Below are 20,711 nucleotides of genomic sequence, written 5' to 3' on the forward strand. Positions count from 1 at the left end.
TCAGAGGTTTGGGGGTGCTGAGCACCCAGAGCTGCTCAGCCAGGCAAGATCAACTTTACTCGTCACGATGAGACTTCTTCTTCCTTAAATGTCTCCAGTTGTCCCGAGTTCCCTCTGACTGTCTCCTTGGTGCATTTAAACCTGTTCCTCCCTGTCCTCGTCTCCATTATCAGTCATCATAATTTTACCATCTCTGTGCAAGTCTGCAAATTTCTTTATTAAATCATAAGATTCTTAAATTCATCAAGTCTCTCTGTGCCTGGGTCCTCGTCACAAAACATGACATCACTGCTTTGTACATTTTAACACTATTTAATCCCACATTTGTGAAAGAAAAGCAAAATACTGCAACAGTCTGTAACAAAACCATCAAATCAGATAAAGGTTATTTAAATGCTGCAAAAGAAGAATGGATTGGAATAAAAAAAAAAAACCACATCCTAAACTTAATTACTTTACTGGGGGAAAATGATGAATGGGGATCATAGTGAGTATTAAGTAAACAGAGTGCATTTTTTGGACAGAGATTCACTTTTAAGGTGTGTGTGTGTAATACAATACAGATACATGAAAATAGACTCCAAAAATAGAGTCATTGAAATGTACAAATTATTGATAAAAAAAAATAAATTATAAAATTGGAGGCAACTTTGCCTATGGTACAATGTATGAAAGTATCTTTACTGCAGATACTACTATGGCTCTGCAGATTTATTCCTTTCATTTTAACCTGTGTCGCCTCACCTTGAAGTTGGAAAATACTTTTGGTGGTCAACTCTCTCAAGCAGTTTAACAGTTTCTGTTGTGCCTGTCACTGCTCCCTCTCTGTGTCCTTACCTGGTTCTTCCTGACCTTGCACTTTCTCCTCACGTTCCCCTCTTTCCTCGCTCCCTCTTTGGACTGATAATCATACACAAATAGATTGTATTCAATTAGATTAAAAAATTACATTAATATGAAAAAAATATTAAGATCAATAATAAAAAAAAGTCCTCTCTCAGTGTACTTTCAACCAAAAGGCAAATAACCAAACCACATGAACATCTAATAAAAGATATAAACATTGAAGCACTGATCCAACATTATCCTTTATTGACGGATCCTTTGTTCTTACACTTTTACCTGAATGTGGCTCCTGGGTTTAATCTTGGCACATATGACAAAATAAGCAGCTTCTCTCACTCCATTTCAAACAGGACAGTGGTAACAACAGCAGGCTACGGACAATTTTAAGTTTTAGATTTTAAACAGCCTGTATACATTTCAATGGGAGCAACAGGACAGTCAAATGTCGCTGATTTTACTACAGAGCAGGACGGATTGTAGAGTAGCAAACATCGTCGGGAAACACGATTCAACACTGCAGGTTACCTGGTGTAATGTTTTTCAGCTAAAAAGAAACATGGTCTGACTCCTACCAACTATATAAAGAGTAACTGAAGGTTAAATGCAGCTAATATGTCCTGTTTTAAGCCAGGCACTCACACCTCCGCTCCGCTGCGTCTCAGCCACCATCGCTCTGGCAGAAAGAGCGCTAGAGCCAGAGCAGGGGAGAGCTGGAACAAACCATTTTGGGAGGGGGTGGGGGGGGGGGGGGGTATGTATACTTTTGTTGTTAAAATATTACGTCTCAACCAAGTACTGTATGTTTTTTATATTTTTAGTAGTGTATCACACAAACAGAAAGTGTTGTAAAAAAAAGTAAGAAATCTTTGGGGGTGCTTTGATTCATTTTGCTGAAGCACCCCCAAAAATGGGCTAAAATCGCCCCTGGTGTAAAGTGTTTTGAGTGCTCACGTAACGTAGAAGCAGTTACTGTCACCGCACACCTGTGTAGAACAACTTGAATCCACCTGCAGTGCTCCTGCTCTCCCTCCACACACCCACACCCAGCGCCTCTCTCCCACCCTCCCTCCTTCTCGTGTGTCTTCAGGCAGCGGCAGAGTTGGTCGACCCTATGTGGAAAGCGCATTTTTGTAATAATGGCCGTTTGATTCGGCCGAGGCTTTGTGGCGGATCCCCTTCCCGATGTAACCTTCCCCGTTTCTGCCGGCCTGGGACCAGCGTGTGGCTCCCCGTGGCTGAGTCATTATTGTGGGTTTATATCGTTATGTATGGAAGATATGCTGTAGATATTGTGCACGCTGCTGTTGCTGCTGCTTGAAATGTGTAGTAAACAACAGAGCGACGGATGTGACGTACGAGAAAGGGGTGGGGCTTGCCTCACATGTGATTAGTGGGTGTGTGTTGTCTTTTCCTCTCATTCAGTGCGACGTTTTATTAAAGTTGTAAGATGGCGACGGTGCATCTGAGGATCGGGGATCTAGTGTGGTGAGTAACCTTTAGACAAGGTTGAGTGCTCCGGTTCCTGTCTGCGGGCCATAGAGCAGCGCTGCATTAGGACGTGTGGCAGTGATGTTTCTCCGTGCCGTAAACCAGGTGTAATCCTTGCAAGTGTTTCCCGTGCTGGATTAGTGGATAGCCGACCCAAACAAATCGCTAACCGAGCTGACTCAGCCTGCAGCCGACGCTAGCTGCTGGCTAGCAAACAAGCTACAGTAACGGTTTAGACCCAAACTAGGCAGCTGTTTTTCCCCATGCAAACTTGTCTTTGGAGATCATTTTATTCCCCGTCGTGTGTGTGTGCGTGCAGACCTACGTTACACGGGCTCAGTGCCTCGGCTCGTGGAAATGTTGTGGTCTGCGACGATCTTTGCTAGCAGCGGAGCCTGAGCGGATGTCTGCGCTCGGCTTCCGTGTTACTGCGGGCGGGCACATTTGCAAGTTTTTCGTAAAGGCTTGATTTCCACACATTTGCGCATTTGTTTGTTGAGACCGTTACAAATGCACCGCGGGAAGGGTGGCAGACGACGCAGTTAGCAATCTGAGTGAAACCGGGCCGAACAAGTGCTGAGAAGGCGAGGGCAGTGTGCGGAGGCACGGCGACAAATCCCACCGAGCGCCGCGAGCTGAGCACGGGTACTGATCAGTACCAGCCGTCTGCGAATCCTGCTGTTAGCGCTCAGACTGCTGGCTCAATACTTTAGTACCGAATCAACACCGCGGGGGGTTGAGGCGGGCAGCTGATGCCACACAGACCTGGGAGTGATCCGCGCTTGGCCCAGTTTCTCTTTATCTGACAGTTCATGGAGTCTGACTTTCACTGATAATGTTAGCTGATGTATCGCGTCGCCAAAGCTCATTGTGGGACTGCTGAGCAGAGAGAGTACAGTGAACTGTGAAGATCGCGGGCTCGGTGCTGACTGTGTGGTCTTATTTCAGGGGGAAGCTCGGTCGTTACCCACCATGGCCAGGAAAGGTAAGGAGCCACAGCTTGTCCATGCCTCTGTTAAATTAAGAAAATGACGGTAACGTTACACCAAAACACTCTCGTTTCAGATAGTGAGCCCCCCCAAGGACCTGAAAAAGCCCAGGGGCAAGAAATGCCACTTTGTGAAGTTCTTTGGAACAGAGGACCAGTAAGTATGGATCATCAGCTTCATGTTCTGGCCAAGCATGCTGTGCCTTCTCCAGCTGATGCGGGAGAGTTGTGTGTCTGTGTGTCTCCAGTGCCTGGATCAAAGTAGAACAGCTGAAGCCGTACCATGCCCACAAAGAAGAGATGATCAAGATAAATAAAGGAAAGCGCTTCCAGCAAGCTGTTGATGCAGTGGAGGACTTCTTAAAGAAAGCAAAGGGGAAAGAACAGGTGAAGCACGACACCTAACACCGAGAAGATGCAGAAAAATCACAGTCTGCTTAGATGTAACCCTGTACGTGATGACTGGAGGTTTTAAATTCATAGCAAGCAGCACCACAGTAATTTGCCTAATTAATGCTGAGCCTTTTGCTCAGTGTCTTTATTCACATAGACTGTCACAAACAGGTGTTTGTTTTTCTTTGTTTTATTTCTTTTTCTTAATCGAGAACATTAAAAGGGACTCGTGTGCTGTTAATGGTCAGAGAAGTCTGTGGCCACGTCCCCACAGAGCCCAGGACCCACAGCTGTGGTGCTGCGTGCTTTTTATAAAACTGAGTTTGTATGTGGAAATCTTCACATGCTGATGATGACGATGGGGCCTAGTAATCACACTAAAACAACAGGAGCAGCAGGAGTTCAGTGCAGCCTGCTGCCCTGCAGGTTGCTGTTTACAGAGCATAAACCTGTAGCTACAGAATGCAGTGGTCGCACAGGACAGTGAACGCATCGCTGGTCCTGGTCCCGCCTCCTCCTTACCCAGGTTTATGGAGATGAATCAGTCTGTTAGATACGATGCTCCTCTGGATATCCAGTGTACCTGCCGTTCTCACCCTCGCGAACCGTGTTGCGCATCACGTCGACTGGCTCGAGCAGTTCTTTGGGATTCCTGCTAGCTTTTTCCAAGAGAAGGTTTTACCAGTGATACAGGAAAGATGCTACAGACATTTTCTTTTACTTGCCCTGAGCTCACCGTCTCAACAGCTCTGACTGTTTGCTTGTATGGGAGTTACTCGTCCTCTTTGCATGCAGCCTCTGTGTTGGTCTGTTGATGATGTGGATGCCCAGGTTCTTGGACTTCTCCACCACATCAACATCCCACAGGTGGTGTATCCTTCCTCTTCCTTTTGAAGTCAGTCAGCATCTCTTTTGTCTGATTCACATCCAGAAGGAGATTCCTCCCGTAGTCCAGCACTAGTACATCCAACCACTGCAGCTTTGTCACAGTGTCTGTAGGTGGCGTGACCCAGAGCTGTACTGAGAGTCTGAGGTGTGCACGATGAACCGCTGTCAGTAATCCACAGGATGTAGGGCTGTAGCTTCTCCGCTGAGAAATCAAAGGTGATCATCACCATGGAGATGGGAGTGCACTCTGTGTGTTATGTATGATTACATCATTTCCTCTGACATTTGTTTTTGTGTCTTTGTGAGCAAAGACTAGTCTCTACATCACCTTCATCACATGAGATGTGAGGGTCGGTGGATGACGTTTGGGCTGGTGTGGCTTGTAAATGCCCGATGCACTGAACAGCAGGTCTACTGCTCTTCTGTCTACAGCTGAAATGTTGTTGGCATGTTGCTAATGTTTTATTCGGTGACATGCGATTAATGTTGTTGGTAATAACAATAAAGCATTAGGCTGCCATGTAGCAGGGGTGCTACTGTGGAGTGTGCAATGTCACATGCTCCCTCTTCATAGCTGCTGAGTGTAGATGTATCTCATGGGTCATGGATGTGTAAATGGAGCAGAGGTTGGTGCCTCATAGATTCAAATCTAAACAGTGTTTGAAACTCAAAACTGAAGTGCTGCAGAACGTACTGCACACTGTTCTCATCATTTCCTTCTTCAGTGTAACAAATACCAACATGGAGCACGTATGGAGAAAAATGAGCCTCAGTGGTTACAGCACGAGCCACGTGCAGTGAGTTGTGTGTAACCTTTGAGCACATGCTTCAATCCACACACAAATATGAAGCCATCTGACCACACGTAAAACTATCCGGTTGTTCAGTCTGACGTCACTAGCCGTGTCTGGGTCTAAACTCCGCTGCAGGTCCATATATCAAACGATCACTGTGGCATTACTGAGAGTTGAAAAACTGTTTAAAGTCTTTCATCTTTAATAAAATGATCAGCGTTCTGCTCTACCAGGTGTAACAATTGAGTTTAACATCCAGGCATCCATGAAAACGGAATTTATGACATTTAACGGAGTTAGAAGTTAGCAGGGAGTTAGCTCGCTAGCTTCTATCTAAATACAATATAGCATGTCCTGACTGCGGGGTTTTGGAAACAAATTCAAACGTACAGCTCTGCTATCACTTCCAGCATAAATGAAGACAGAAAACTAAACAGCAGTGACATTTGTAGGGTTACTGAAGTTGGGCTAGCTGCTATATAATGATGTGCTACGTGACCGCTAGCGACACAGCTATGTTAGCATAATATAAACAAGCTAACTTTTTTTCCACTCGATAAAAGTTACCGTGAGTGTTCTCGGTGGTCAGGAACAAATGTAATCGCATGGCAGGATGCTGTAAAAGGACCAAACTTCAGCCAGGAGAACAACTGAGATAATCCATCCACAATACGAGGTTAGTCGTTCATAAACTGCTGCATGGGCTGGGCTGTAGTTACATCCTAAGGTTTTAAAAACTGAGCTTAAATAAATAATTAGCGGTAATAAAAGCTGAGGGAGGTCAACAGTGATCACTGACTGTTTTAGGAGCTTTTTGAGATTAAATAGAAGAAAATACAAAACATTAAACATGTTAACAACACAAAAGCCATATTAAACGCAGACTACTTTAGGCCCGGAAGTAGGATTCGTCGCGTCATCACTGAACAACCGGATATGCTGATCATTTACGCACAGTTTAGGAAGTTCAGCTTCACAAATGGGATGCGTTTGTCTTTCTCTGCATCCAGCTGTCTACTGCATGCAACGTTCCTCTCCATCACTTACAAACCCTAAAATATGAGTGCACCAGTCGGCTGATCCGCACAGATCACATGCCTGCGTCGGATTCTGAGACAAATTTCATGCTGCCAGCTTCACACAGATCCACAAATGTAAGCTGTGTTCTTGTCCCAGTTCTTCTTCCTATTTGGATCGATTCACCACAGATCGCCGTGACTCGACTCGGATCGACTGGTTTTCCGTTACAATCTGGTTCTACTAACGTGCGTGGTTGTCATCATAGCAACATGGCCGAGCATCCCGTGGTGAAATTGATATGTGACATGGATTCCACAAAAAAGGTGGACATCGTTGTTGTTGTGCTTGTTACCAGTTTCAGACACTGTAAAAGATATTTGATTCGAATCTTACTGTTATCTAATAACAGCAGGCTAACACTAATATTAGCTTAATGACTAACCCTGAACATGTTAGCGTGTAGCAGCAGCTTATTTAAACCATAAGCTAACCTTCACAGAGTACTGTGTGGTGTCTGTAACCATAAATCTGTCCTTTGGTCGTTCTGTTCGTTTAGAAGAAGCCCAGATGTCCCAGTTTTACACTGGGTCTTGAATGCAGCTTACATTTGTGGATGTGTGTGAAGCTGGCAGCATGAAATCTGTCTCCCCACGCTGCCATGTGATCTGTGCATAACAGGCAGTTGGTGCACAGAGAAATGTTGCATGTGGCAGACATTTGTACGCACAGAGAGAGTTTTGAATGAGGAAACTGTCCGGACCTGAACTGAAGAAGTGATCAGTGTTTACGCCTTTGTATAGTAATAGTTTTACTGGTAGATACAGTTTGGAGCTGAGCTTCCACACAACACATGGATCCTCGTGGTGTGGTGCAGAGGGGGGTTCGTGGTGGATTAGGTTGGGGCTGCAGCTATCGAAGGTTTTAGTAATCGAGTAATCTGTCCTCGGTTCCATCGATAAATCAAGTAGAAGAATCCTTTAATTGTCACTAGGGCTGAGCCATATTATACAGTTTACGGTAATACCGGTACAATGTTAGGCAACGATGAGAAAATGAAATATCGCGATAGAATTTGGGTAAAACGCGCATGTGCAGTGCCTTTGTTGTCATACGCACATGGCCGAAAAAGCATGGCAGATTGAGTAAAACGGATGAACCAGAATTGGTTTGTAAAAATGGTGCCACTTGGAACTGGTTTGGTGTTTGTCCGGCAGATACACAACAAAGCACAGTTTTTTGTTGTTTTTTTTTGTTTGTTTTTTTGTAGAACATGCAGGCGGCCGTCATTATTGCCGTATTTGTCGCACTAAGGTGCTCGTAAATCAGAGTAATCTGGGTCCTAAACTCCTTCCCCTTCAGGTCCCAAAGTCAAACAACACTGCAGCATCGCTGAGAGTTAAAAACTGTCTAAATTCTTTCATCTTTAATAAAACGATCAGCATTGCTGCTTTACCAGGTGTAACTATGAAGTTTAACATCCAGGCATCCATGAAAACAGGATTTATTACATTTATCAGAGTTAGAAGTTAGCAGGAAGCTAGCGGAAGTTAGCTCGCTAGTTTCGCTAGTTACCTAAGCATGATATAGCATGTTCTGACTGAGAGATTTCTGAAAACATTCAAACGTACAGCTCTGCTATCACTTCCAACATAAATGAAGACAGGAAACTAAACAGCGACGTTTGTAGGGTTACTGAAGTTGGGCTAGCTGGTATATAAGGATGTGCTACGTGATCGCTAGCAACACAGCTATGTTAGCATAAACAGTGAAGCTGGAGGATGAACACTAACACTTTTCCACTTATAAAAGTTAACGTTAAGGTTCCTGATGGTTAGGGACAAATGCAATCGCATGGCAGGATGCTGTAAACGGACCAAACTTCAGTCAGGAGCACAACTAAGATAATCCATCCACAATACGAGGTTAGTCATTCATATACTGCAACAACATGGGAATAGAGCCGCTGTGATAGAATACAGCATTAATGAATGAATGGGACAGAAGTGGAGGAAGCAAGAAGAATGAGTTGAATAAAGTTTGATTTATCTGACTGCTTTGTTTCGCTTAATGTGCCTTATAATCCCGTGCACCTTATGGTCCGAGAAATACATATTTGACTTTTTTATTTGGCACACTGCAGTTTAATGTTGCAAAGCTCCTCTTTTTAACTTCAGTGGATATTATACATGGTTATGCTCAGGATATGTCAGCCCATTTCTACTGGAGATGCCTTTTGGTTAAACTTTCAGCAAGGAATTTGCATTTGCACTGTTAAATTTTTATAAAGCTTTAATGTACATAAAAACAGCTGCTTGTTTAAGTGAAAATAAATGGATGGGTTTTTTTTGTGCTAGTAAAGTTGTTCATGTTTGAGTTTGTGTGTAAGCTTCTAACACGGTGGCTGCAGTGAAGAAGCCAGCGTGTGCTTGTGTTAATTCAGTGGCTCAGAGTTTTACTGGTACATTTTATTGGCTTGTGAAAAATCTGAATCTAATTTAACGAACTCAGCATTTGATATTATTTCACGTTGAGTCTGAAACACGGAGCAGCTACAGAGGTTGCTTTTCCTCACGTCGGAGTTTGTTGATCAGCTGTTGGGATGAAGGACTCGCGCTAGCTTTTTCCGGCTGTTTTGGAAAACACATTTTCTTTTGGCTCCGCCTCTTTGCGTTGAAATGTCCCAGTGTCACCATCACTGCTGCTGTTGGGTCTGCGTGGGCTCGTTGTTGTCACTCTGTATTGGTTTGCTGCTACCAACTATGTTTCCACTGCACGTCTGTTTGTCGTGGCAAATGTGCACTCACGTTTCCATGGTGACAGTGGTGAGAGCCGCGTGTTAAACAAAGCATCGAGTCGAATTTTTCATTTACAGAATTACTGGATGAACGGCTGCAGCCCTGTTTGTTACTATTTTCAGGCAGATTTCTCTCCATAAACGTAAACACGTCTCATCACTGAGACTTTTCTCACGACATGTGAATAAACACATTCAGTTTGGCAGCTCAGTGACACTGTGTGTGTTTTTGAAAGAACTCAGATGGCAAAGGAGACTCAAAAGGAAAGAAGACGCCCAACAAGCCACTAAAAATTCTGGATGAGGATGATGAGGACCTCAGTGCCCTAAAGGACCCCTCTGAGAAGGTCAGTTCAGACGCTAACACCACTGTGAAGATGACTGTATTTTATTGTAAAGGTTAAAAACGGTTCCCTTCCTGTCAGTGCTTGTCTAAAATATCAGAATCAAACCTGCTTGGACTGTTTTTGAAATATTATTATAAAACAACACCTGAGTTACATTTTGTAGCCACAGAAACAAAGAGTGTGGAGGACTAGTGAGTCAAAGTGAACCACATCCAGCTTCCATTGCTGTTCACAATTCATCTGTTTCCTGTTAAGAATGTGTGATGGTTTAAACAAACCAAAGTAAAAATAATCCAGTCGAGTCTCCTGCACATGATAGAGACAGCGCCCCCTGCAGCAGATGCTGACCTCTGCAGATTTCTCACTGATTTAAAGGTGAATATGTGTCTTTTTTCCTCCTTAAGGACTTAGCTGACTCTGACCCCGAGCCATCCACTATTGAGAGGCTGGGGGCTGGACCGGGCTCAGGATTCAAATGGGAAAGCAGCGTAGGTGAACGCCCCCTCCCACCAAGCCTTGTCTTGACTTCTACCTGACCTTAATCTTTGGCTTTAATTCACCAGCAACTGCAGACCTTTCCCTTCTGGCTTGTTTGGTGCTCTCTGTGACTGCTCAGATTGTTTGCTGTGATCTTGAAATGGTCAGCAAGCCTGCGTGCAGGGCTCAGTGCCACATGGAGCTTTGATTAGGGCTGGGCGTTTTGACTGAGAAATATTATAATTCAGATCATTTATCAGCACTGACACCACAGCAGAGGCCTTTGTGTCAAAGTAAGTGAGCATAAAACAGAAAAACATGAAGCAGATTTTCCTGGCCCGACTTTTTACAGCAGCCTTAAAAATATTCTGCAGTAGAACAAAAACTGAAGAAAACCACGAATCAGCATCTGAACATGACCTGATGCTGCTGAAGTCAGAGGTTTGATTAGAGACACAGCTGAGAGTTTTGTAAAAGTTGACATTTCTTCAGTATTGACAGCAGAAATGAGGCTTTCTCGTCCAGAGTCGTTTTTGAAGTTTTGCTGTACAAATAATGCAGAAAACAGAGATCTGAGACTGGAAGCTGTTCCTGAAGTACACAGAGAGACAGAGCTGCGCAGGAAGTGAGATCTTATTGTGGCGGAAGCTAAACAGCCAAAGTCCGAGTGAATTAATGACGATGTTGATCAAACATGTAGTTTGATCTTCTTTTGCTGCTGGTTCAGTGAATTTTGGTCCGAGTGATGAAACCTGCAGCATCAGAGTCTGTGAGGTGTCGGCGTTCAGCAGCGACGTGTCTGCACACGTGCTGTCGGGGCTCCATCCACGCTCCGTGTTTACATCTTTGTGCACAATCCGTCTTCCTGCTCTCATTTACTGCTTTAGCTGTTTGGTGGCGGTGAAATAGTTTCATGAGCTTTAATCCAAGTTTCTGGCAAAATACATTTATATTTAAAAATGAATTTAGGATTGAATGAATCGATGTGGCTTTATTCAAGCTAAACTCGATTTGAAACCGAAAATCAATTTTTTAAACCCTCCGTAGTTTTAGTTTAGTTGGCTGCCTGCTCCCTGACCTTCACTGACAGGTTAGGAAGCAGGCAGCCTCGGAGGTGTCATGAGGACCGAGCTGGTCCTTGGTTACGGGATGTGACCACGCTGAATGAAATGCCCTTTGACAGGTTTGTATGTGTACGTATGCAAACGGCTCACCCACCAAAACAATGCAGACAGTAACAGTTTTTATTTGTCAGTAAACATTTGGGTGGGTGAAGGTGTCCAAACGTCAGCCTGCTACTGCACGTTACAGCTAATTATTGTCCCAGGAAGCAGTTCAAGCCCCCGTGTTAGTGCAGTGAGAGCCAGCGGCTCCTCAGGCTGCTTCATCACACTTCCTTGTTTTAGTTTCCGGTCTATGCAAAACATCCATTTCCTCTTTGTCCGTCGTGTTAGGCAGAAATAACTGCACGTTCCTTTAGTCACGTAAAGCTCGTTCAATCAGTTTTTGGCTAAAATGGAGCCGTGAACCAGTCTGTAACTGGGGCCTCGTCACTGGTTTCTACTTGTATAGAGAAGGACCGTGAACTTGTGGGGTCACCTCATTTTAATAGAAGTATCAGAGTTCAATCTGCACTTTGTGGCGCAAACTAACACACATTTCCATGTTAACGTTGTCCTGCTTTGTAACTCCAGTATGCTAACGTTCACAGACAGAAGAGCTGCATCGTCCTCTCATAATTAACCAAAGTTATGAGCGCCAGCTAGATGCATGCAGCATGCAGCACTTGTTACAGATCTGAATCTTATATTTCTATTCATTTCAGATGGTGTGTTTTCTTTTTACCCCTTTAATAAGCCGTACCAAGGGCCACCTTAAAAACCAGGGCCACGTGTATGTTTGCATCACAGATCCGCTGACGGCTGCCTCCATAATAACAATTACAGCACTGTGCAAAAGTCTGGAGCCACCCTTTATTTCTTTAGATTTTACTACTGAGGAGCCTTTTCAGAGCTGTTCGCCCCTCGGCTGGATGATAAGGTTTTGTTGTCACCCTGTCGGTTGTGCAACGGCGACTCCTTGTTCCTAGAGTATTTAAAAGTAGAATGGGAGGCAGAGCCTTCAGTTTTCAGGCCCCTCTTCTGTGGAACCAGCTTCCAGTTTGGATTCAGGAGACAGACACTATCTCTACTTTCAAGATTAGGCTTCAAACTTTCCTTTTTGCTAAAGCATATAGTTAGGGCTGGACCAGGTGACCCTGAATCCTCCCTTAGTTATGCTGCAATAGACGTAGGCTGCCGGGGATTCCCATGATGCATTGAGTTTTTCCTTTCCAGTCACCTTTCTCACTCAGCATGTGTTAACAGACCTCTCTGCATTGAATCGTTAGTTATTATTAACCCCTGTCTCTCTTCCACAGCATGTCTTTATCCTGTCTTCCTTCTCTCACCCCAACCAATCGCAGCAGATGGCCCCGCCCCTCCCTGAGCCTGGTTCTGCTGGAGGTTTCTTCCTGTTAAAAGGGAGTTTTTCCTTCCCACTGTTGCCAAAGTGCTTGCTCACAGGGGGTCATCATCGTTGGCGTTCTGTGTTATTGTAGGGTCGACCTTACAGGATAACGCACCATGAGCCGGTTGTTGTTGTCATTTAATGCTGTATAAATAAAATTGAATTGAACCAAATATTCTCTTTCAGGCTCATTAGAGTAGTACAAACTTACATACTGTACTTCATGTCTGTTTACAGCTGTTACACCTACTTCTCATTTTCCTAAGATAAAATGAAGGAAATAAGGTGTGGCTTTAGACTCGTTGCTGCTTCCCCAATTAAGCCCGAAATTCATAAAATCATAAAACTGGTGCTCTGCAAGAGTGTATCTCTAAAATGTCCATGTGTGAGAGGCTGCAGGTGAGATCATTACAGGCGTGGCTGTGGGAAGATGGCATGATGCAAACACCACCGCGCCTTAATGTGCTGTGTTGATGTTTACCTCGAATGTTTTCTTTTAAAACACTGTAGAGTGCAGACAGGCTGCCAACATTAGCTTTTAATGCAGGAGCTTTAGAACATGATTGAGTGGCTCTAACACTGTAACCTGTCAGATCACTGCACGTCTGTATGAACACTCATCCACTGCACTCTGTGTTGTAGCCTGTGAAGGATGATCCACATTTTCACCACTTTCTGCTCAGCCAGTCTGAAAAGGTAAGCAGGAACATGTGGTCAGAGGTTTCCATATACTCCGCATAGGCATGAATGACGGCTCATTTAAGTTTCTAATGTTTTTTACAACAACAAACAGGAATATGGTTTCCATTTATCTAGAATGTTCTCTGATTCGCACACCTGCACCAACACCAACACCAACATTTGGTTGCATGCTCTGGAGCCATCAGCACTCCGGAGTTCGGTTAAATTGGTTGGTTTGGTTTCTTGGCATGGACCAGTGTTTAATAGGTCTGAGGTCGGGCCTTTGGGAAGGACATTAGGCTGCTTTTCAAAACCAGTTTGTGGTGTGTTTGGGATCATTGTCCTGTTGGAAAACCCAATCGTGTCGGAGGTTGAGGTTTTTTATTCCATTCACTCTGTGCAGTGTGCCAGTGTCGATGCTGCCTCCACCGTGTTTGACAGGTGGTACCGTGTTCTTCATTTTGAAGGCCTTAGATCTTTGTCTCATCTGGACTTTAAAGTTTGTGCAACAGCAAACATGAGTTTAGCTTGACGGTCAGTTTTGGATCAGGGGCTTCTGTCCATGGTGACTCGCTGGGACTCCACAGTTGTTGGCATTAAGATGTTAGTAGGACATAATCTCCACTGGAGAAGAGTTGTTTTTAACATCTCCAACACTTCAAACCTGATGAAATTCAATATCTGGTGTAAGATTTGTTTCACTGACACATTGTTTCTTATTGCAGCAACCACCAGTTAGTCTGCAACACAAACTTCACTTCTACACTCACATGTTTTCATGTCTAAGTTGGTCCTCTAATAATTCAGTTAATTAGATGAATTAAAAATGATGAAGTGTGTTTATAAAGCTTGCTGTAGTGGCAGCTGGTGACACTGTCAGTTATGTACCAGTTACTTGATGGCGTATGATGATTCCCGGTTCTGTAAGGAATGTGATGCAGATTATCTCCTCAGTCTGTCCACTTTGCTGCTTTTAGCACTAACTGATTATCGATTGGTGTGAAATGAAAACATGTTGTATGAATTACAGCTCGTTAAAAACGACTCGTTTTAAATATAAGTTGCATTGTTTTTACTTTGTCACCTCTGCGCCCACAGCCAGCTTCGTCAATGGAGCCCATTAGCAAACGCCTGAAGATCATTGAAGAGGTAAAAGCAATAATGTAGGCTGCTTTGATTTGCTTGAAATGATTGTTCATTGGCAGGAACAGAGACTTGCATGTGTGCACGGTGCATACCAGGCAAAGGACATGTGATTAATTTTTTCATTTAGTTCCCGTGAGTGTGATTTCTATAGATTTGCCTCTGATTGTGCAGGTCACAGGGTCAACATCTATCCAAGCAGCAGACAGCACAGCGATCAACGGCAGCATCACACCCACAGATAAGCGGTATGGCACATCCTCGTCACAGGGTTACACAACACTGTTGCTAAATTGATCACAGGGCTCGTTTTCATGCTTTGGTCTGTATGTTCTCGGCTTCTGCTCTTCAGAATAGGCTTCCTGGGTCTGGGGCTGATGGGTAGCGGCATTGTTTCCAACCTGTTGAAAATGGGTCATGTCGTGACAGTGTGGAACCGCACTGCAGAAAAGGTAAACGCACTCATGGTCAGCCAGTGGCTGCTGTCTCTAACACGATCACATTCAGTCAGATTATAGGTTCAGCAGTATTAAAGCGCCCAACGTGGACGTGGTTGGTTGAAAGGGGGTGTGGCTTGCTGCTGATTCCTCCCTGCTATGTTTCAGTGTGACCTGTTCATCCAGGAGGGGGCACGGTTAGGCCGCACTCCTGCAGAAGTGGCCTCCATGTGTGACATCACCTTCTCCTGTGTGTCTGACCCTAAGGCTGCCAGAGACGTGAGTACGCTGCACCGTGGCATGTTCAACACCAGTCTGCAAATAACAAGCTAACGACAGAATAAACGTGAAGAAAAATCAAATGGATCCATGATTTCATGCATTCATCAAGTGCACAGAGAGTGAGTGGGTGGGGATTGTCAAGGGTGAAGTGGGCGGGGCTATAAATGAACAGAAAGGTGCTCTGACTTTTTGAGTCACTGGCGCCAGCTGGTGTTTCACTGTAAGGAACATGGGTGTGAACGCGGTTCTTTGATGGATGTGACAAAGTTGTTCATTGAACAGGTCGTTGATATTTAACTCTGAATCACACCAACAGTTATCGTGTGAGGCAAAGACACTAATGCAGATCAATCACATAGCTCTATATTCACATTTCTGTCTTTTATGAAGTTGGTGTTGGGACCCAGTGGAGTCCTACAAGGAATCAGACCGGGCAAATGCTACGTAGAGATGTCTACAGTCGATCCAGAGACCATCACAGAGCTCTCACAGGTAAACACCAGCATGATCCAGTAAATAAAATGATTTTAAAACTGTCTCATGCTGCCTTCATCTCGGTTAGAAGTACCTACAGTAGGAGCAGCTGAGTGTATCAATAAATTCTTATTCAGTATTTGAATGTCAGGTGATCACGTCACGGGGCGGCCGCTTCCTGGAAGCTCCGGTGGCAGGAAGCCAGCAGCTGTCCAACGACGGGATGCTGGTCATCCTGGCAGCTGGCGACAGGACGGTCTATGAGGACTGCAGCAGCTGCTTCCAGGCCATGGGCAAGACCTCGTTTTTTCTGGGTACGGAAAGATCGGCGTCCAGTACACTCAGCAAGGCCCACGCAGAAGACGGATGAAGTGTTGGGCTTTAGACATCCGAGGGGACACACATGCAGCAAAAGGAACTTGAGTTATTTGTGTGCCTTTGTCTATCAGTCTGCACCAGCCCATATCGACAAGATGAAAACATGAGAACTGCTCCTTTGTTATTAATCCGTGGCTGTCTTCCTCAGTGTCTCTCTCCCATCTCTCGCCCCTCACCCCAACCCATCGCCCCTCCCTCAGCCTGCTTCTGTGGGAGGTTTCTTCTTTCCTTCCTTTAGCACCTTGTTGTGATCTGGTGCTATGTAAATAAAAATTGTAGTGAATCATTGTAGCCAGTGCAGACTGATGGCACAGAGGATTTGGGCCAGATTATAAGTGTGTGTGTGTGTGTGTGTGTGTGTGTGTGTGTGTGTGTGTGTGTGTGTGTGTGTGTGTGTGTGTGTGTGTGTGTGTGTGTGTGTGTGTGTGTGTGTGTGTGTGTGTGTGTTTTAAGGTGAGGCAGGGAATGCTGCAAGGATGATGCTAATCCTCAACATGGTTCAAGGCAGCTTCATGGCCACTATTGCAGAGGGGCTAACATTGGCACAGGCCACGGGCCAATCACAGCAGACCTTCCTGGACATCCTGTGCCAGGGTCAGATGGCTAGCACCTTTGTGGACCAGAAATGCCAGAGTAAGTCAACACAGAGTGTGACGTCACTGCTCACTTTGATTTGTTGTCATTAGGGCTGCCATGATTAGTCGACTAGTCACGATTACGTCGACTATCAAACTCGTCGACGACTGATTTAATAGTCGACGCGTCGTTTGAAGCTTTGTAAGATCACAAAAGACGCAGGAATAAGTAGCAGGATTTAAGAGTGTAATAACGGACTGAAACAGAAGATGGCAGCACTGCATGTACAAGGATGCCAGCTGCCGTTAAACAACAAGAAGAAGAAGAAGCAGCTGTGTCCGGTATCGTAGCTGTGTCCAAATTCAGGAACTGCATCCTCCTGTGCCCGCATTAGTAGGCCGGTTACGTTACAGCGACACGACGAAGACGGTCCAAATTTGAAGACTCCGACAAATGAGCCCTTCATGTCCCCAGATTTGAAGGATGGGTGGGGTGTATACTTCGTGGCCCAACCTATCCCAGAATTCATAGCGCAGCCCAGCGCAGTTTCCAACAATGGCGGCAGCTAGTTAGTGTTAATATTACTCTTATTATTCTTTCTGGGTCACAAAATAAACGTTTAACATATTTTCAGGCGAGAATGTAGCTGTGTAAACCTCAAATATCTGCTCAGTTTATCAGGACACCACATATTTTCAAAAGCGCTCCGACGTTTTCGGAGACGTCTGTTACCCACTAGCTCGATAGCGAGCCGGGGGCTAGGCACTTTTTTCAGTATTTTATTTTTTCCTGAGTAAATCGGTTTGTCTGAGATTAAAGTTATAGTTTTTACACAGCTGAATAAACATCAAGCAGACAGCTGATTATCAGAAGTGTGAGATGCTCGAGGATTTACTTTATATTTTAGATAGCAAGAAGTTTATTAAACTTCACCAAAACAATCTGCAGATTTCATTAAAATTTAATAAACTATCATCTTGTCTTTATTTTTAATTAGCACAGACCTTGAACACTTCAAGCTGTAAGCTAATGATAGTTATATAAGAGCAGATGCTGCTGGTGCAATAAGCTGTACGTTTTACGCCCAATGGATGATGATCTGATTAGTCGACTATCAAAATAACCGTTTGTGGCAGCCCTAGTTGTCATAGTGTAGTGGCTTCGCCTAACAGTCAAAGATCCGTGGTTGAACTGGGGAACGTGCCAAATTGAGCCTGCAGCTTATTTTTTCTTCTTCTTTTTTTAGTCTTAACTGGGACAAAAACAAGTCCCATGAATATCAGGAGGTCCTACTGTAACCTAGCCTTTAATGACCGTCTTCCTGCCCCTTCCAGATATTTTACAGGGCAACTTTAAACCAGACTACTATTTGAAACACATTCAGAAGGACCTAAGGCTAGCCATCTCCATGGGCGACATGGCCAACCATCCAACCCCGATGGCTGCAGCTGCCAACGAGGTACAGCTCTCACAGCTTTCTCCTCTAAATTTCTGTAATTCTTTGTGGTAAAACTTTTCTTCTCAGAAATGAAGTGTTTCCTGCTCATGTTGCTTGTCCTCTAACATATGAGCCCTGGGGCAGCAGAAACGTTTTTTCTCCGTTGTCCAGCCGTTGTTTTCTGTTTTGCAGGTTTATAAGCGGGCCAAGGCACTGGACCAGTCGGACAATGACATGTCAGCAGTTTACAGAGCCTACATTCACTAGAGCGAGGTGTGGCCTGGCCTGTGGACCACACAGTCTTTGATCCCTCCTTTTCTCCCTTTGTCATTAAAGGTTTTTTGTTTTTAATTTGAAACTTTTATTTTATTTTTCACCCCAGTGCCAGCCGCGTTACCTGCCCGCAATTCCGGGACTGTAATTCCGTGTTTTAGAGGCAACATTAAGCATTGCACTGACTGTACTGTGGGAATTTTATGCTGTAAGAGTGCCAGGAACGAGGCTGAACTACTGCACTGCTGCAGTTTGCCGTCAGAGGGGCGCTTTGCCTCGTTCCTGACATCGTTGTTATAAAACAGTATGAGTAATGCTGGGCGCTACTGTCAAGCTAAACAAATTGCCATGTGGAATCAGAACCCTAACATATTTGAGTTTTCCCCCTTTTGTTTAATTATCTGTGTGAGCTCTGCTCCAGAAATCCATGAGAGTAAGCAACAGAACATGCCACTGCATTGCCTTAATATTGTAACCCCTCGGGTCCTTCGACAATACACGTATTTATTTATGCCTCTTTTAAGGTCTTCTTTGTGCAGTTGGCTTCTTCCCGTGTGTAACCACAGAATTTAGGCTTTTCCATTAGTGTGATTTTGTTTGAAACAAGTGGAGGACAAAGCTGCAGATGTGCCGAGGCCTTAAAATGCAGATGTTTCTCCTCATGGTTTGAGATTTCCACTTTTGAAACGCTTCGGCCTTTCTCGTGGAAGACTTTGTTTTTCCTCTTTAAATATATGAACCTAGATCGATCCCGTTTGAGCTGACAGCTCAGTGTTGAATCGTTGTTAGGCGCTAGCGTTAGAGCCAAGCTAAGGCCAGAGTGACACTTAAACTGTAGGCCCTGTAGACTTTAGTCAAAGCAGACCAACACACAGGTCGTTTTAGACACTATTTGTTACATGACTGTGTTCACTCAGTCTGAGTCTCAATGCTTGATATTGATTTGGTCGGCTGGCCTCAATAAAATTACGAGCAAACAAAGTGGGCGGAGGTTTGACTGTAAAGGTCATCACAGGCTGGCACAACACAACTGATCAGTGAGGTTTGTGGCCCAGCTTGTGACAGATGATCATTAAAATGAAATCCCAAAGAGATGTTGGAGGTCTCAGTTATAGTAGTTTATCTACAATATGTTACTGAGTGTTTCATGTATTTAATGTTTGGACTCAGATCTTTGTGATTGCAGCATTGGCTGTGTGTGTTGGCCCTGACAGGCTCCAGCCACCCAGATAAAGACAATTACTGAGATGGTGAGGGAACAACACGGCCCAACACTGTATGAATCCATCACAGGCCCCGTGGGCCAAGCTTTGACTTCCCAACATGATATGAAGCCAGCTCACTGGTGTCCTCACAGGGCTTAGTGATTTTAGTCTTATTGGTACCCATGAAGACCTCTGCTATGTAGCATCAAACGTACCTGCTATCAGTAAGACAGCGTATGCAAGTACAAATGTGGCACAGTAGTGAGGTTTTCTTCTTCTCTGCTTCAAACTCAAAGATGCGACATATCTTCTAAGACTGACAGGGCTCGGCCACCAGTCAACCAAGGGGATTATTCTGATACTTTAGGGTGTCGGCGGCGTCGTGTTTGAAGTCGTTAGTCCAAGTTTATTCTGTCCCATATGTTCAGGAAGTACTGCGGCAGGCCTACAAACATGTGAGGGTCATTTTTATTTTCAGATTGAACATTGAAACCAAATGGCTTTTGAAAACGTGCGTCTGCACCACCAGGTTGGTCTACTGTATCTTATCCAGTATGACATGAAGAAACCAAAACGGGCCGATCACCCACCAGTTCATGGTTTTATCATCTGAGGCTACACGTTTGTCGAAACGTAGTTACCAAGCGATCTGTGAGAAACATTTTGTTAGCCAAGGTTAAGTTTTTAATTTTGGTTTGTCAGACACGCTCTAGACTTCAAAGAGCTGTTTTTAGAAGATGTAAATAGCACATTAGGATAAGTAGGGTTCCTTTTCTATCTGCGGTAATCAGGATTAATGAAGAAGCTACTTTTGGTTTTGACTCTACAGAGCGAATGTCTAACATCTGTGTCTTAATACTGTAGATTGCTCAGTTCAAATGTAAATGGTTTATAAATATATGGCTTATATAATCTGGCTTATTGTGATGGAATAATGACTGGGATCCCATTGATGCAAGGTGGGAGGAACTTTGGGGCTATTTATGATTTTGTGTACATGTGAAAATATCAAGACTTTTGTGCTGTTTAATAAATCCTAAACTCCTAATTGCTGATGTGTACGTGTGCACTGACTGTTTATCTCCTGCTAGTAATATCACACTGTTCATTTGAATATGCTTTGAGCAGTCTGAGAGGCCAGAAAGCACAGCTAATGGTTATGACCACAGTGTGACATCGCTGGATGGTAGGGTAACACACCGTGTCACACAGGTCCTCTCACACTGGTTTGTTGAACCTGGCACTGTTCACTGTACTCACATGGCATCCAGTCATCAGATC

At 44.3% G+C, this 20,711-nt stretch overlaps 1 protein-coding gene across 6 annotated transcripts; it reads left to right on the plus strand.

Annotated features, from left to right (window-relative positions):
- Positions 1-1,920: 1,920 nt before the first annotated feature.
- On the plus strand, positions 1,921-20,478 carry glyr1 (glyoxylate reductase 1 homolog (Arabidopsis)). 6 transcript variants are annotated; one of them, XM_085269999.1, is made up of 16 exons: positions 1,922-2,094; positions 3,283-3,319; positions 3,400-3,479; positions 3,571-3,709; positions 9,448-9,558; positions 9,963-10,046; positions 13,186-13,239; positions 14,323-14,373; positions 14,542-14,615; positions 14,720-14,819; positions 14,973-15,083; positions 15,477-15,578; positions 15,712-15,874; positions 16,392-16,571; positions 17,849-17,973; positions 18,145-20,478. In XM_085269999.1, exons 1-16 carry the CDS (start codon positions 1,958-1,960, stop codon positions 18,217-18,219), a joined length of 1,623 nt encoding a protein of 540 aa, XP_085126125.1. In that variant the 5' UTR covers positions 1,922-1,957; the 3' UTR covers positions 18,220-20,478. The 6 variants fall into 6 exon arrangements, with proteins under 6 accessions (XP_085126126.1, XP_085126125.1, XP_085126127.1 ...); XM_085270002.1 differs by lacking the exon at positions 1,922-2,094 and adding an exon at positions 2,219-2,331; XM_085270000.1 differs by lacking the exon at positions 13,186-13,239 and having other exon boundaries at positions 1,921-2,094.
- Positions 20,479-20,711: the final 233 nt, after the last annotated feature.

The sequence above is a fragment of the Mchenga conophoros genome, linkage group LG4, assembly GCF_057382185.1.
Source record: "Mchenga conophoros isolate Kocher_MC1m ecotype Shallow Benthic linkage group LG4, M_conophoros_male_GT1.1, whole genome shotgun sequence".
Classification (NCBI taxonomy): Eukaryota; Metazoa; Chordata; class Actinopteri; order Cichliformes; family Cichlidae; genus Mchenga; species Mchenga conophoros.

Coding starts and splice junctions, on each gene's coding strand:
- glyr1 (XM_085269999.1), top strand. CDS start 1,958: ATGTGGAAAGCGCATTTTTGTAATAATGGCCGTTTGATTCGGCCGAGG. Junction 15,084..15,476: donor ACCCTAAGGCTGCCAGAGAC/GTGAGTACGCTG, acceptor TCTTTTATGAAG/TTGGTGTTGGGACCCAGTGG. Junction 17,974..18,144: donor TGGCTGCAGCTGCCAACGAG/GTACAGCTCTCA, acceptor TCTGTTTTGCAG/GTTTATAAGCGGGCCAAGGC.